The following is a 13,808-nucleotide window of genomic DNA, read 5'->3' as shown; positions in this document are numbered from 1 at the left end:
TTCAATGCTTTTTCTTTGTTATCTGAGATGATCATGTTCTTTTTATTTTTTTTTTCACTATTGTATAGATCACAATCATTAAGTTACACTATTAATCCAGCTTTGCATACCAGGGTTAAGTCCCATTGGATCATGATGTACAACTGTTCTAAAGTGCTTTGAATTTGGCCTGACAATATTTAATTGAAGATTTTCACACCAATGCTAATTCAATATAACGGCCCATGGTTTTCTTGTGGTAACTGTTCATGATTTAGATATCAATATAATGTTAGTCTTGTGAAATACCAATTTTTAAAAATGGAGTTGGATCTGGATATGGTATCAAAGACTCAGGACATGCTGGGCAAGCACACTACAAGTGAGCTAAACCCCAGCCCTCCCCTTTTATCTTCTGGAAGAAGGTTCTTTTAAAACTCTCTGGCTGGCTCTTATTTGATCTGTCTGCTCTTAAGGTCTGGCACACAGCTGTCTCCTTTAGCATCCTGGAGGTCTGCTCACCTCTTATCTGTGCTAAGCTTATGCTTCCTTTATCCTGTGTCCTCATCCTTCACTTAGTCTCTTATTTGATGATGCCCAGACTGCCTTTAAAAGCTTTCTGAAAACTGCATAAAATCCTAGACTGGAAAGCATTTTTCTTTAGTGCTGGTCATCTGAGTGTTCTTTGGGTGCTGTCCAGAAGCCTGAACCTCTCTGACTCCCCAATCCTCGCAGCAAGCACTGTGCTTGTCCCTTATCTTGCTTTAGTTAGGTCTGCCACAGATTCATGATTCAGGCCTCTGGTGGCCATTTTTTGACTGGCAAAGCATGTTCGTCAGTCACTGGAAGTATTTTTGAATTATTTCATTACTTTTCACTGCAGTCTTTTTAGAATTGTTAGTTAAGTGTTCAATCCTCACAGACTGCTCTCTATTTTCATGTTCTCAAAATATTTTCTACGTAATTTCATTTATTTTCTAGGTATATGCTCTACTTTATTCAAATACATATTTTCCTCTTTTGTCACGTTAGTAATTTCTAAGAATTTCCCTTTTTCGTCTAAAGCATTATGTTAAATGGCACCCTGATCTTGCTTCATGCGTTCAATACTGATGGTAGATCCTAGACTTTGTTGTTGTTGTTCACCCAGAATCTTGCTTGTTCTTCCTTTATCCCAATGACTCTGGTCTGTGGACACAGGGCATTTTCTTAACTTTCCTGAGATATCTCACAGTCCATGAATGACAGTCTTTTAAAGTAAGGGACAGAAAAAAAGTACCATAACTTTTAAAGTAAGGGACAGAAAAAAGTACCATAACTGAAAGTTCAAAGCCAGGTCCAAGCTTGGTGTGAACTTCTCTATGGAGTGATCGACCAGAGGCTTAACTCTAGAACTCTGTAGGTGAGGTTCCTTAGTGCTGGGCTGGTCAGCTTTCCCAAAGAGGCCCCTTCAATCTCTCCTCAAGAAGGCAAAGCCATAGCTACTGCCAGTATTCTACTTGCTGGACAAAACCAGTATTCCATGTCCAGGTACTGACTGGATCCTACTTGTCTTCAACCACACCCAGGGTCCTTCCATACAGTTTTTACTGTCACCTCAATGTACAAGCCACAAGCTTTCAGTCGGGACAAGGGAAGGGGTGTCACCTGGAAGTCTGAGTTGGAGGGAGGAGGAAGAGGAGAAGAAGAAGACTCTAACTCCTTCATGGTTTAAGCAGTTTTTCTGATAGCACTGTTCTCTTCCTGCCTCATTTTCCCTTACAGAAAAACCAGCTGATTCCCTGACCCCTTAAATATGATCTCCAGCATAGAAGTGTTTTCCAGCATTGGTGGTGAGTTGGTTCTAAGAGTCCCAAGGACACAAAGAACTGTGGATGTTCAAGACCCTCATATAAAATGCTTTAGCAAGCACACTGAGCCTACACATATCCTCTGGTATACTTTTAAAAGAATTTTCTCTAGTTTACTTACAACACTAATGCAGTGTACGCCCTTGTTAAGCACCTGTCATTATGCTTAACATCTCTCTCTCTCTCTCTCTCTCTCTCTCTCTCTCTCTCTCTCTCTCCCCCCCTCTCTCTCTTTAGTTTTTTGAGACAGGGTTTCTCTGTGAAACAGCCTGGCTGTCCAAGAACTCACTCTGTAGACCAGGCTGGCCTCAAACTCACAGAGATCCTCCTGCTTTTGCCTCTCGAGTGCTGGGATTAAAGATGTGCGTCACCACTGCCTGGGAATGATGACAAGGACAAATGCTGGCTTGATACAGAGGTATTTCCTTCCCTAAATGGCCTTTTCATGGATGGCTGAATTTGTGGATGGGAAACCCATGGACAGGGGCCTACGGTGTATGAGTTTCTCTGGGTCAGTCAACTCTGGTCAAGTGCTCATGTGCTTTCCAGCTGTCACAGTACTGTTGACTCTAAGTTATCCTTATGGGTTAATAATATATGCAATAAACCTTACTCTGCAGTTTGGAAGTTTTTATAAAAGAATAAAACCAGAGATCTATGATAGAACCAAACATGAATGGAGAAAAAAAATGTCAGCGTAATGATACTTAATGATATTCTGCTATACTCATAGATTAGTGACGACCACCAATGTCAGCAGAGAGCCTTCATCTAGTAATTGATGGAAACAGATGTGGAGACCCACAACCAAACATTAGGCTGAGTTCAGGGAATCATGCTCAAGAGAGGGAGGAAAGCTTGTAGGAGCCAGAGGGGTCAAAAACAGCACAAGAAAACCCACAGAAACAACTAATCTGGTTCATAGGAATTCACAGAGTCTGAACCAACACCAGGGAGCCTGCGTGGGAACGTCCTAGACCCTCTACATATATGTGACAGTTATGTAGCTTGATCTACTGGTGGGACTTCTAACAATGAGAGCAAGGGCTGTTCCTAACCCTTTGACTGACTCTTGGGACCCTATTCCTCATACTAGACTGTCTTGCCCAGTCCTAATACAATGGGAGGTGCTTAGTCTTACCACAACTTGGTATGCCATGTTTTGCTAATACCCATGGGAGGCCTACCCCTTTCTGAACAGAAACAGAGGAAGAATAGATGGGAAGGAGTGGAGGAGAGGTGTAGGGCATGGCAGGAGAGAAAGGAGGGGAAAATATGGTTGAAATGTAAAATAATAAAAAAATAAAAAAATCAAATCTTTTTTTTGTTCATTGAAGAATACTTTTTAAGCTCATAGTTCATACATGTACAAGGAACTCACAAGTTCCTTTAAAAATATCCGATATAGAACAAAATGAGAATCCAGCATTGTGTAAACGCTGTGAGATAAAAAGGAGAGAAACTTAGGATGAAGCTAAAAATCTTATTTTACATAAACTTTATTCTGCAGAAGAACCAAGCTCATAACCTACAAGGAGCAGTTTTTACGAGTAAAAAGAGCATTCTGGTAGGGAAATGGTGCATTTTTCTGTTTGATTCCAGAACCAGCTGGAACTTACATGGGAATGTTCTCCCATTTCTTTATATTAGTTTTCCCTAAAATAACAAGTTCAAAGAAGCAAAAAGCCACTTGAGAGTATACTTTGTGATTTCACAGATACCAGAAGTTGAGAGTTAGGGCAGGAAAGATATTTAAGATGGAAGGGAAGTATTTCTGCCTCCAACAGCATGCAGCCCACACCAATTTCCATGCAGCGAGTCTCACAGTACATCAGGAGAAACACTTCAGACACAACCTGTGAATTCTCCTTCAAGCAGAGATTTTTATCATCCGTAAGTCTACCCAGCTTCTCTCAACGCATACAGGTTTTGATCTGCAGTTTCGAGGATGAAGGGTCCACGCATATTGCTAACCGCCAAGTAAACGACAGGCACTTCATGAGATAAATTCTGCCCTTTCTAAATTGGGTTTCCCTTCTCTGCCCCGAAACTTGAAATCTGAGCTATTTTATTTATTTTAAAGATAGGCTCAGGGTTAAAAATTCTTAAAAAACTATCCAAAAGTTTGGAATGGATTGGAATTAAAGTGAAAAGTATCTCAGACTATATGACTGTAGCAGTTTAAGTAGTCAGAAAGCGGGAAATGGGACATAATCATTTGAGATATTTCCAGAGCCTCACTGCTTTTTCTTCTGTGACATACGTGGGATTAAAAGCATTCACCCAAACAAGGTAAATGTATACTAATTATTAAAGGATGGAGGGTTCGTTACACAGATTGTTCAGGGAAAGAGTAAGACTATCTCCTTTTTTTTTTTTGGTTTTTCGAGACAGGGTTTCTGGAGGGAAGGAAAGACAGGGGAAGGGTGAAATATTCCGGAGAAAGATGGGGGACAGGGCACAAACACATGCAAGAGTGAGCATGTGAGAACATAGTAAAATGTTGAAATACAAAAACTGATTCACCTCGGGGAAGTGTAGCTGGAGTCCCTTTACCATACCTAAGTCTTTTCTTCAGGTCTAAAAACATTTTTAGGGAGTTAAAAACAAGACCAGTGAGACGGCTCGGCAGGCAACGTGTCTGTCTTCAAGCCAAACAACCTGAGTGTGTCCCCGAACCCATGTGGTGGATGGAGAGAACACCTCTGGCAAGTCTTCCATGGACCCTCACCTCACACATGTGCCCATATACATACACACCCATGCACACGGAATAAACTAAAGCTATGAATTTTTAGAAAAAGAACTTAAAAGCACTTTTGAAACCACACAGCAATTGCCCTAAGAGGACATACTTTAAATGTCAGCATTTTATTTTCTAAAATTATGAATTTCTGGAATGAATATTTCCCTTGCTTTTTATAACAGCAAAGATCAAGAGAGCAGAAAGAATACAGCTGCAGTCCCAGGATTTCTACTTCACTGTGAGGCAAACCAACTTAGTGACACTCAGTCCAGCTAACTGGACTGCCAAGGAGAAATGCTAGATTCCTGCAAAGATGACACCAGGCAGGACACACAGAAAGCAGAGCCCATGCTGTTCTGTCACACACTGACCTCACAAAATGGAAGCTTTTCCAGAACCCCTCCTAAACCCTGTTTCACAATGCACTGCTTGAGGGTACCTTGCTGTGAGTAGTAAAACTAAGGAGTCAGGACACGTGTACAAAATGACAAGACTCGCACATTGAACATAATCAGCAAGATACACTTTTATCCATTTGAATGCTTATTCACTTGGGTTTGGTTCTCTTGTCCTTAATTATGAAACAAAGAAAATTCTTAGGAGCAAGAGTTAGACGTGAGCTTCGTGCTACACTACTAAATCATTCCTGCTACCCTGAATGCACAGTTAACATCAGTTCTAGTTCTTGAAACCACAATTCTAATTCCCCTGAAAGAGAAGAAATATGGAATTATTATTGAACCACACTTATCATAGAGAAAGAAATAGAAGACCAAAACCAGAAGACAGCACCACAAGGTTCTTTTTCCTTAGAAGTTAGTCCAAAGAGTGTCATCTCTTATAAAACCATTATTAAGGTAATAAAAATGAGTTAAAATTGAATATTATAATTTTAATAAATCAGGTTCATATAAAAGACACAGAAGAATTATGTAGATCCTTGCAATTTTTTTTGGAACTTGTATAAAAGAAGGCATATAATCCCTCATGAAAAGAAAAAAAAAACCTAGACAGAAATAGAATAAAAATGACTTTTCAAAGTCCAGGATTTATATTCTCCATATAAATCCAGTCAGACATTCTCCATCTTAACACCCTCTAGCACGCAACATCTAACATAGAAAAACCACCTGTAATCATATTTTTTCTTACAGTCATAGTAATTAAAAATTCCTAAATGCAGGATAAAAGTTAATGCCAAAATTAAAAAGTTTGAAGGAACAAACTGAACACATTATGTAGGTTTTGTTTGTGTCACATGGTTTTCTGTAAGATCATCATAAATCATAAAGGAACGTTACTCTCAGTGAGGTAAAATCATACCCACTCTTCATTATCCCAGATTTAGATTAAAAAAAAAAAACTTGATTGGTGGTTCTAAGACTAAAGATGCTCAAGCAGAGACATCCCTGTTTAGATTTGTTATTTTCATTTGTTTTTTTTTAAGCTGGGTATGATTAACAGGAGGTCTTTCGAACATCTGTAAACAAAGTTCTGTGTTTACAAGTCTGCTGCTCCTTAGCATCGTGAACACAGACTATCACAGCAGCAGGGCTTGTGCAAGACCTAGTCTCCAATGCAGTGAGTATCCTGTCACTCACACAGCTAATTGACAAGGCCATAGAGCTTATCCTCTCAGATCAGGACCTAACCAAAGGGTGGGAACGTAGGCAAGAGGTCTAGGATGACAGACAGAAAACTGAGGTGGTCACAATGAGTATGCTCAGGGAAATGTTGGCATCTGGAAAGCATGGTCTGACTGAGAGGAATGAAGAACCTATGCTTTTAAACACTGTTTTGTACATATGAGTGTTTTGTATGCATATGTGTCTGTGTACCTCACGTGTGTCTACTGACCAGAAGAGCGTGTCACATGCCCTGAAACTGAAGCTGCCATGTGTGTGCTGGGAATGGAAGCCAAGTCCTCTGCAAGAGCAGCCAGTGCTCTTAATTGTGGAGCCCTCTCTCCAGCCCCAGGATCTTACTCTTCAATACAATCATCTCCCAGGTAATACCTCTCTGTTGGGCCTGTGCTGCCTATGGGGAAATGGTGTGCTGTACGATATCATATGCACACACTGGCTCTGTAATCTTGCAGACCACTGACATCTTTAAAAAAGCCCTTTTCTTCATGAGAATCTTACACACTCTAGCCTAGACTAATACTCAAATTCAACATGGTGGACAATCAAGTGCTTGACAGGGCTGCTGAGGCTGCCCGGTGAGAATTACTGGCAATCCTTCCTTTCCACAGCTGAGGCTTGGCAACAGTTTTTGTTATTTTTATAACCTTCAAATTCAACATTATGACCTCTTTCCCTTAGGTTTTGAATAAGGGTTGATAGAAGAATAAAAAGAAGCGCTCAATTTAATAAGGTGTTTTAAAAAGTAAATAAATTAATTTTTTTCAAATGTGTTCCAGATTGATGTTTCTACAGGTTACAAAACACAGACCTGGAGTTTAGAACAATAAAAACACAAAGAAAAAAGAGGCAATGATGAAAAAATCCATCTTGTAACTGTAGAATAGAAATAGCTGAACAGGGAAAATCAAGTCTGGAGTGTGAGGGAGAAGACAGGATGGCATTTACAGGTTAGCATTTTCAATTATGAGCTGGTCAGGTCACAATACAGAACCACTAGGATTCAGTCATCAGTATCAGATGGAGTCAGATAGGAAGCTGTGATCCTAAGAGTTCTGAAGTGTTCAGGAGTCCCTGGGAGATGCAGTGGTGCTGTCAGGAGTGCACAACAGGTCAATAAGATGACCTCTGTAGAAGTATCTCCATAGAACACAGAATAGTCTTGCTGACTGGATCTAGGACTTAGAATCATCAAACCCTAAAGAGAGGCATAGACATTCCTAGATCCACTAAACTTCCTAAACTGTTCCCATATCCACTCTTGCAAGACCTCCTAATGAACTTTCTGATGACGCTGCCCCTTTATATTTCCTTTCTAAAATGTGCTAAAACGGATAAGCACTGCTATTTGGGAGCTCCACTCTAGTCCCACATCAGTGGAAAGTTTAACGTGGTCTGAAAAGTCACCTTAACCCAAGCTTTGCCCACAGTTCCTAACTCACTATTGACAATAATCTACTCCTTTATGCTGCTTGTCACCTCAAACAAATAAATCAGAACCCACCTACCAGCCCCCAAAAGAAGAATTTTAATCTCACTAAATATTCATTGGTCCCCCTATGCTCCCTGGATCTGGGAAACAGTCTTCCTTTCTCACAGGCCCTGTCCTCTTGTGATGGTGGGCAGTAATTCAGACTTCACCACTCAGTTAACAATATTTATGAACTCTACTTGTGTTGAGTTCCTGCCATTTCCCAGGTATGTACTAAGTCAATGGGGATAGAAAGTCTGCCTTCACATTTCTCAAAGCCTAGAAACAAAGACAAGAACTACATGTCTTGACAAAGATCAATGTGTAGACTGCAGCTTCTTAGGCTCTGGGATGAGTGGGGTTTGAGAGAAATTTTGCAGTGGCAAAAGGTCTCTGAATATGCAGCGATAAACATTATTTAAAATCAAGAGCATAACAAACAAGAAGAGTCCCAGCGGGTTTTCTGTGTTGTATCACACAGCTCACCAAAGCCTTCAGCACACCAGTGCAGACCCAGGCTCTCTACTCTGGGCATTGCCGGTGTCTTCTGTGCACTTTCCCGCTCTTACAGAAAGAAACCTTTCCAGCGCTCCGACTGCCACCTCTCAGATCTAAGTATCAAATTAGCCTACTTTTGAACTGGAGTGTGCTATATGCAGTGTTTGGTTTTATAAACTATTTTTTTGAGTTGTGGGCTTGAATTTCATAAAACAAACAGACAAAAACCTTACTTTTGACTTGGGTTTAACATAGACTTTCTGGTCATTTTGGAAATAGTCCTAAATATACTTCTACTATTTTGTACTATGTATTTATGAAAAGAGTTTTCCACATTGATGATTAGTAAATCAAAATGTCAATCATCTCTGTAATATAAAGATGTTCTATGTCCTGTAATATCAAATATTCAGCCACGATTTAATTATTATTGTAAAAATAAACGAGCACCATCTCACTAGTATGCACATTTGCTTTTGTCTTTAAAATAATGGCAAATTTATATGCATTCAAAATAATTTTTAAATAAGTTCTACTTTGATTTGTGTTATATACTTACATAACCAGGATCACGTAAAAGGCTCTGGTCAAAAAAACATGAAAGGAAGCCATTTAAGAAACCCTGGTATAAATAAGCACAAAGCCTGTGAAGGTGAGTTTTATGTGTCAACTTGACACAGTCTAGAATTATCTGAGTGACAGTTTCATGAAGGATTCAGGTTGTCTGCAGGCATGTTTATGGGAGGTTGTCTTTGACTGAATTAACTGATGTGAAAAGACTGTGTCCACTGTGGGCATCACCATTTCCTAGGCTTGGGGTCCTCAATGAGTAAGAATGTAGAAAGTGAGCTAAGCACTAGAGGCATGCATCCATTTGCTTTCTCTCTACTCTTGGCTGTGGATATGACTAGTTGCTTCACGTTCTTGCCTTGATTTCCTTTTAATGATGGACTAGAACCTGGAATTATAGCTGAATAACCCATTTTTCTTTAAAGTTGCTCTTGCCAGAGTACTTTTTATGACATCAAAAAAGAAAAAAAGAAAGAAAGAGAGAGAAAAAAAGAGAGAAAGAAAGAAACCAAAACAGAGCTTTAATGGAACACGGGAGAAGAGCCTGGTAAGATAACCAGAGGCTTAAGTGATAAGTAGAAATGACCCAGGCTTTACTATCCGCCCTGCCCCCTGCCATGTGAAAAGATGCTGAAATAGAGAGCAGATAGGGAAACACCGCATTTGAAGTGGTTCCACGGCCATGTGTTGAATATTTGGTTCTCAACTAGAGGTGCTGTTTGGGGATGTTGTGGATCTGATCTAGGTGAGTTTCTGAGGAACAGGCCTTGGGGGCTACAGCCCAGCTCTCCTTTGCCCAGAGCTCTCTGCTTCATGATCCTCTGAGATCTGAGGATGCCACGATCTTCACTCCAACCTCCATGACAAGTCTTTTTGCCATGATGGATTAATACCCTCTCAAGCCATGAGCCGAAATGAATCCCGCCTCCTTTAAGCTACTTCTGCCTGGCATTTCGTAAGAGCAGGGCAGCGGGGAGCACAAGAGCTAAGTGGCAGTGAGCAGCCGGGGCCAGGAGGAACTGACTAAACATCAAGAGTTGAGAGGCAAGCAGGAGCTTCTCTGGGCCCTGCACATATTAGCTATTACTCTGAGCCCCGATTTTCTGATGTTCAACAAGACATTAATAGCAGGTCTTGCTTCAGAGACATGATGAGAGAATAAAATTAGATAACCAATACTAAGTCCTCAGAACACTGAAGTATACTCATGGCTGAGTGTCAACTTCATGGTTTTTTTTAAAATCATAATGTTATATAATTGGGACCAACAATTATCTTATCAGTAAGATAACAGCAGCTAAATGTTCACAGACCGACAAACAATCACTAGGCATCTACCGGAACAATAAGCCTTAGTTAGAACAGAGATGTATTAACATAGCTCTCACCAGAAGCCAAACAGTAGCATTCAGTGTGTGAGTGTCCATTAGGACATTAACATAACATAAATGTAGTCTTTCTGCACGTGTTGTTTAGACAGGATCTCCTTCTGTAGCCCAGGCTGGGCTCAAACTCATGATTCCCTGGCCTTAGACTTCCCAATGGTGGGATTATAGGCATGAATCACTACGCTCAGCTTATATTTAGTGTTTTGAAACAGCCCATTCTCATTTTGCAGCATCTGAAATGTTTTGAGACAAAATGCAAGTTTTCATATGTCTTTCTCAATGTTCTAAGGAAACTGTTCTTGCCTTTTCCAGCTTAGAAGATGACCCTGAAGTTCACCTCACACAATCTTGACCTCCAAAGCACCTCAGTTGGAATGTTGCTTCTGATTTCATGTCCTGAAATTTTGACACCCTGTCATCTCTCCGACAAGAACTTTGTGGTTACAGGGAACTGTCACTGTCCCAGGTAACTCAGAGCCATCTTACAGAGATCCCCATCTGAAGAATTTTAAACATTTAATCACAAGTTCTCTGCTGAGCATGTGTCTATCAGGAAGGAAATCAGTAAGTCAAGGAGACAGCTGCATGCCCAGGTTGACTGCAGCCACACTAGAGAAGCATCCTAGTAAATCTCTAAAGTTTCATCAATAATGTCCAATTTTCTGGATTTATAATTCTGAATTCTATAAAGGTTAAATTTCATGCAATAGTTGTTATATAGAGCATAATTACTAAGATATAAGAGGTTTAGGTTGTTTCCCCCCCAAAAAAAACCCATTTATTTTGAAGTCCTAATCACTTCAAAATGTGATAGATAAACACAGTTAAGATGAGGGGTAGGAGGAGATGGAGGTTTTCATAAGACACACACAAGGATATCTGGTGACAATGAAGGCAAAAACTAAGGTTACACAATGGCAAACAAAGGACACCTTAGCTAGCCAGAAAACTCTAGAAGCTAGGAAAAGGCCAGGAAAGAGTCCTACACATGGCAGAGTTGGCATGGGTCCTTCTCTGTGCCTCCAGCCTTCAAAAATGTGCAGACATTTCTGTTGTCTAAGTCACTCTGTGGTGTTTGTTGTAATAGCCAGGGTAGAAACACATGAAAAAGACTGATGATGACATGGCAGAAAGGTGAATGTGACTCAAGGGAAGACACAGAGAGAAAGTCTTTGTGAGACACGTGTACCTGAAGGATTATTACCCCAAATCACAAAGAATTCTAAAAGCTTTCCAATAAACAGGCAAAGAGCATGCTCCAAATGGTCGAAAGATTTTGGCAGATACCCTGCCCAAGGAAATACATGTGAAAGAGGGGAGGAGATGAGAAGAGGCTCACTACCAGATGTCTTTACTGAACTGCAAGTTAAAACCACAGAGTGGCGGGGGTACCACTCAAGAGTCAATAAGCAGCTGGTTGAATACTACTTGTTCCCACGGAGAAATAAGGCCAGTTAGATTACGTTACATAGGTAATGCACAAACATCATGAGCACAGAGCTCTGAGCTACAGGAGGATGATCAGATAGCTTTTTTTTATACATGGCAACAGGCGTTGTACATTTATTCAGCTACTTAGGGAGGCAATTTGCCAGTACCTAGCCCAGCAGGTCAACTGCATGTTCCATGAAAATGCAATTATACTTTCACTAGCCACAGCAGTAAACCTTACATATGAATAGAACAAAAAATAAAAACAAGAATGGTGATGACTGCAGTTCTTATGTTAAGAAGCTGAAAAAGCCCACTTGCCTCTAATAGTAGGAGAAATAACTTATGCAAAAACATTATACAGCAAAGAAAACAGATGGCCTAGAGCCACTTTGCAAAATACTGGAGTCACTAAGAATGAAAAAGAAATGGACAGAACCCAAATTCATACACTCATAAAGTCTGTTCAATGAGGGGAATGTATTTCTTCTGGGAAGGGAGAGGACAGGGGTAATCTCTGTATGGCCATGTTAGGGACTTTCATATACAGAGAATGCTCTTAATCTGATTGATTGCACATCCAACAGTCACTATATGAAAACACACACAAACCATTATTAATGATACATAATATTTACACACAGAAAAAAAGGTCAGTATACATGCGTTAGCTCAAAAAGATTTTTGATGAAGTTATAAAAAATGGATTGAATTATGACAAGACCTGCTAGATCAAATAGACGCTAGGGATGAAGAGAGCAGATGAACACAGAAGAGGGAGAGGCACCTGGGTTATTGATGAAGCTGTCCTATACCTGCACATGCATTGGCAACTCACAGACTCCCAAATCCAAAAATCAGACCTCAGTAATAACTTAGAGAAGGTAATGAATTAGTTTATTTTCATGTCTGGGCAAAGTTAATTATCTGTGGGATTAAAGTTGGGTATTTTTGTCAATCAGAAAGAAAATAAATCAGTCTACATATTTGCACTGAGAATACAATGCATATTTGTTTGGATGGATAAGTTGATGGGCAGGTAGATGGGTATAAATAAATAGAAAGAAAATAGGTAGCTGGATAGACTGATGTTAGATAGATGGATGGAAGAACAGACAAATAATAGATGTACAGGAATCAAGTAAGAAAACCACAAAGTTTCCAACAAATAAATAATTAGAATGGATTTTTATGCAGTAGGAAGATAGAAAGCTTATTTGCTCAAATATTAATCTTTTGTTTCATTTATATGTTTACTTTGAAGTGGTAAAGATGGAAAGGAGGCCTCATATATGCTAGGTAGTCATGGAGCCACATCCCAGTCCACACTCCCATGTATGTAAATGTTGCCTGATTTCAAACCATCCAAATATTTAAATGTACACACAAGTAAATACAAGAGAGTGGCTTTAAAAGTTTTTAAAAGCTGAACCTTCCTCCTCAAGAGAAAATGTGATATTGTCTGCCTCTCCTTGCATGAGGTCATCTAACTTTTCCATGCCCAGCTTGAATGTCCTCCTGTTTTGCAACATAAAGGATAGCACGAGCCAGTGGCACTGGGTAGGCAAAACAGGTTTGTCTGTGCAGCTGCTGGCACAAAGTAATGGCTCCTATGAATGGGTTCTCACCACGTGTGCTGGAACTTGCTCGGCTTTTGCAGCAGGAGTTCCGGGTCTTGGATAGAACTGGTTGATGAAAAGGCTTGGAAATTTGTACTCTTCAACAAGTTTCAGTGTTTCTTGAAAATCCTGATCGGTTTCTCCAGGAAAACCACAGATAATATCCGTAGCAATCGTTATTCCAGGAACTCTGGAGAAGAAAAACAGACAAAAATGTAAAAAACAGTTGACTGTGAGCCAGAATCATTTTATTTCCTTGACATTTTAAATGGTATTTAAAAAATACAGTTTATTTTTTTAAGACAGAGCACTTGAAAACAGTTTTGAAACGCTCTAAATACCAAGAGATACAATGAAATATAGTGGTCCCTGGTCATCCTCAGAGGCATCCATTTTTAATGCTTTTAGACACGGTTTTGTTTTGTTTTCTCCTCTGTCTCTTAAGACAGATGCTTACTCTGCTGTTTCTGGATTTGTTGGTTTTTTAAAGGCAGTATTTAAGGGACTTTTACATTACGGTAAATGAACTAGCTGGAATTATACGCTAACCCTATGTTCTTAACACTGTATTCGTAGTACTTCCATAAAAGAACTGCAGAGACAACTGGCAGAC

At 39.9% G+C, this 13,808-nt stretch overlaps 1 protein-coding gene across 1 annotated transcript in view; it reads right to left on the bottom strand.

The window, feature by feature from the left end:
* The window catches only part of Cdkal1 (CDK5 regulatory subunit associated protein 1 like 1), a 532,123-nt gene that overhangs the window by 128,217 nt on the left and 390,098 nt on the right, over window positions 1–13,808 (bottom strand). Inside the window, 1 exon segment of the mRNA XM_041633005.1 lies at window positions 13,205–13,385. Within this exon segment, the coding sequence (XP_041488939.1) occupies window positions 13,205–13,385 (181 nt within the window).

This window comes from Microtus oregoni, unplaced genomic scaffold, assembly GCF_018167655.1.
Source record: "Microtus oregoni isolate MIOR12 unplaced genomic scaffold, Mior012 000042F_ref0000377, whole genome shotgun sequence".
Lineage (NCBI taxonomy): Eukaryota > Metazoa > Chordata > Mammalia > Rodentia > Cricetidae > Microtus > Microtus oregoni.
This window is presented reverse-complemented; position numbering and strand designations above follow the sequence as displayed.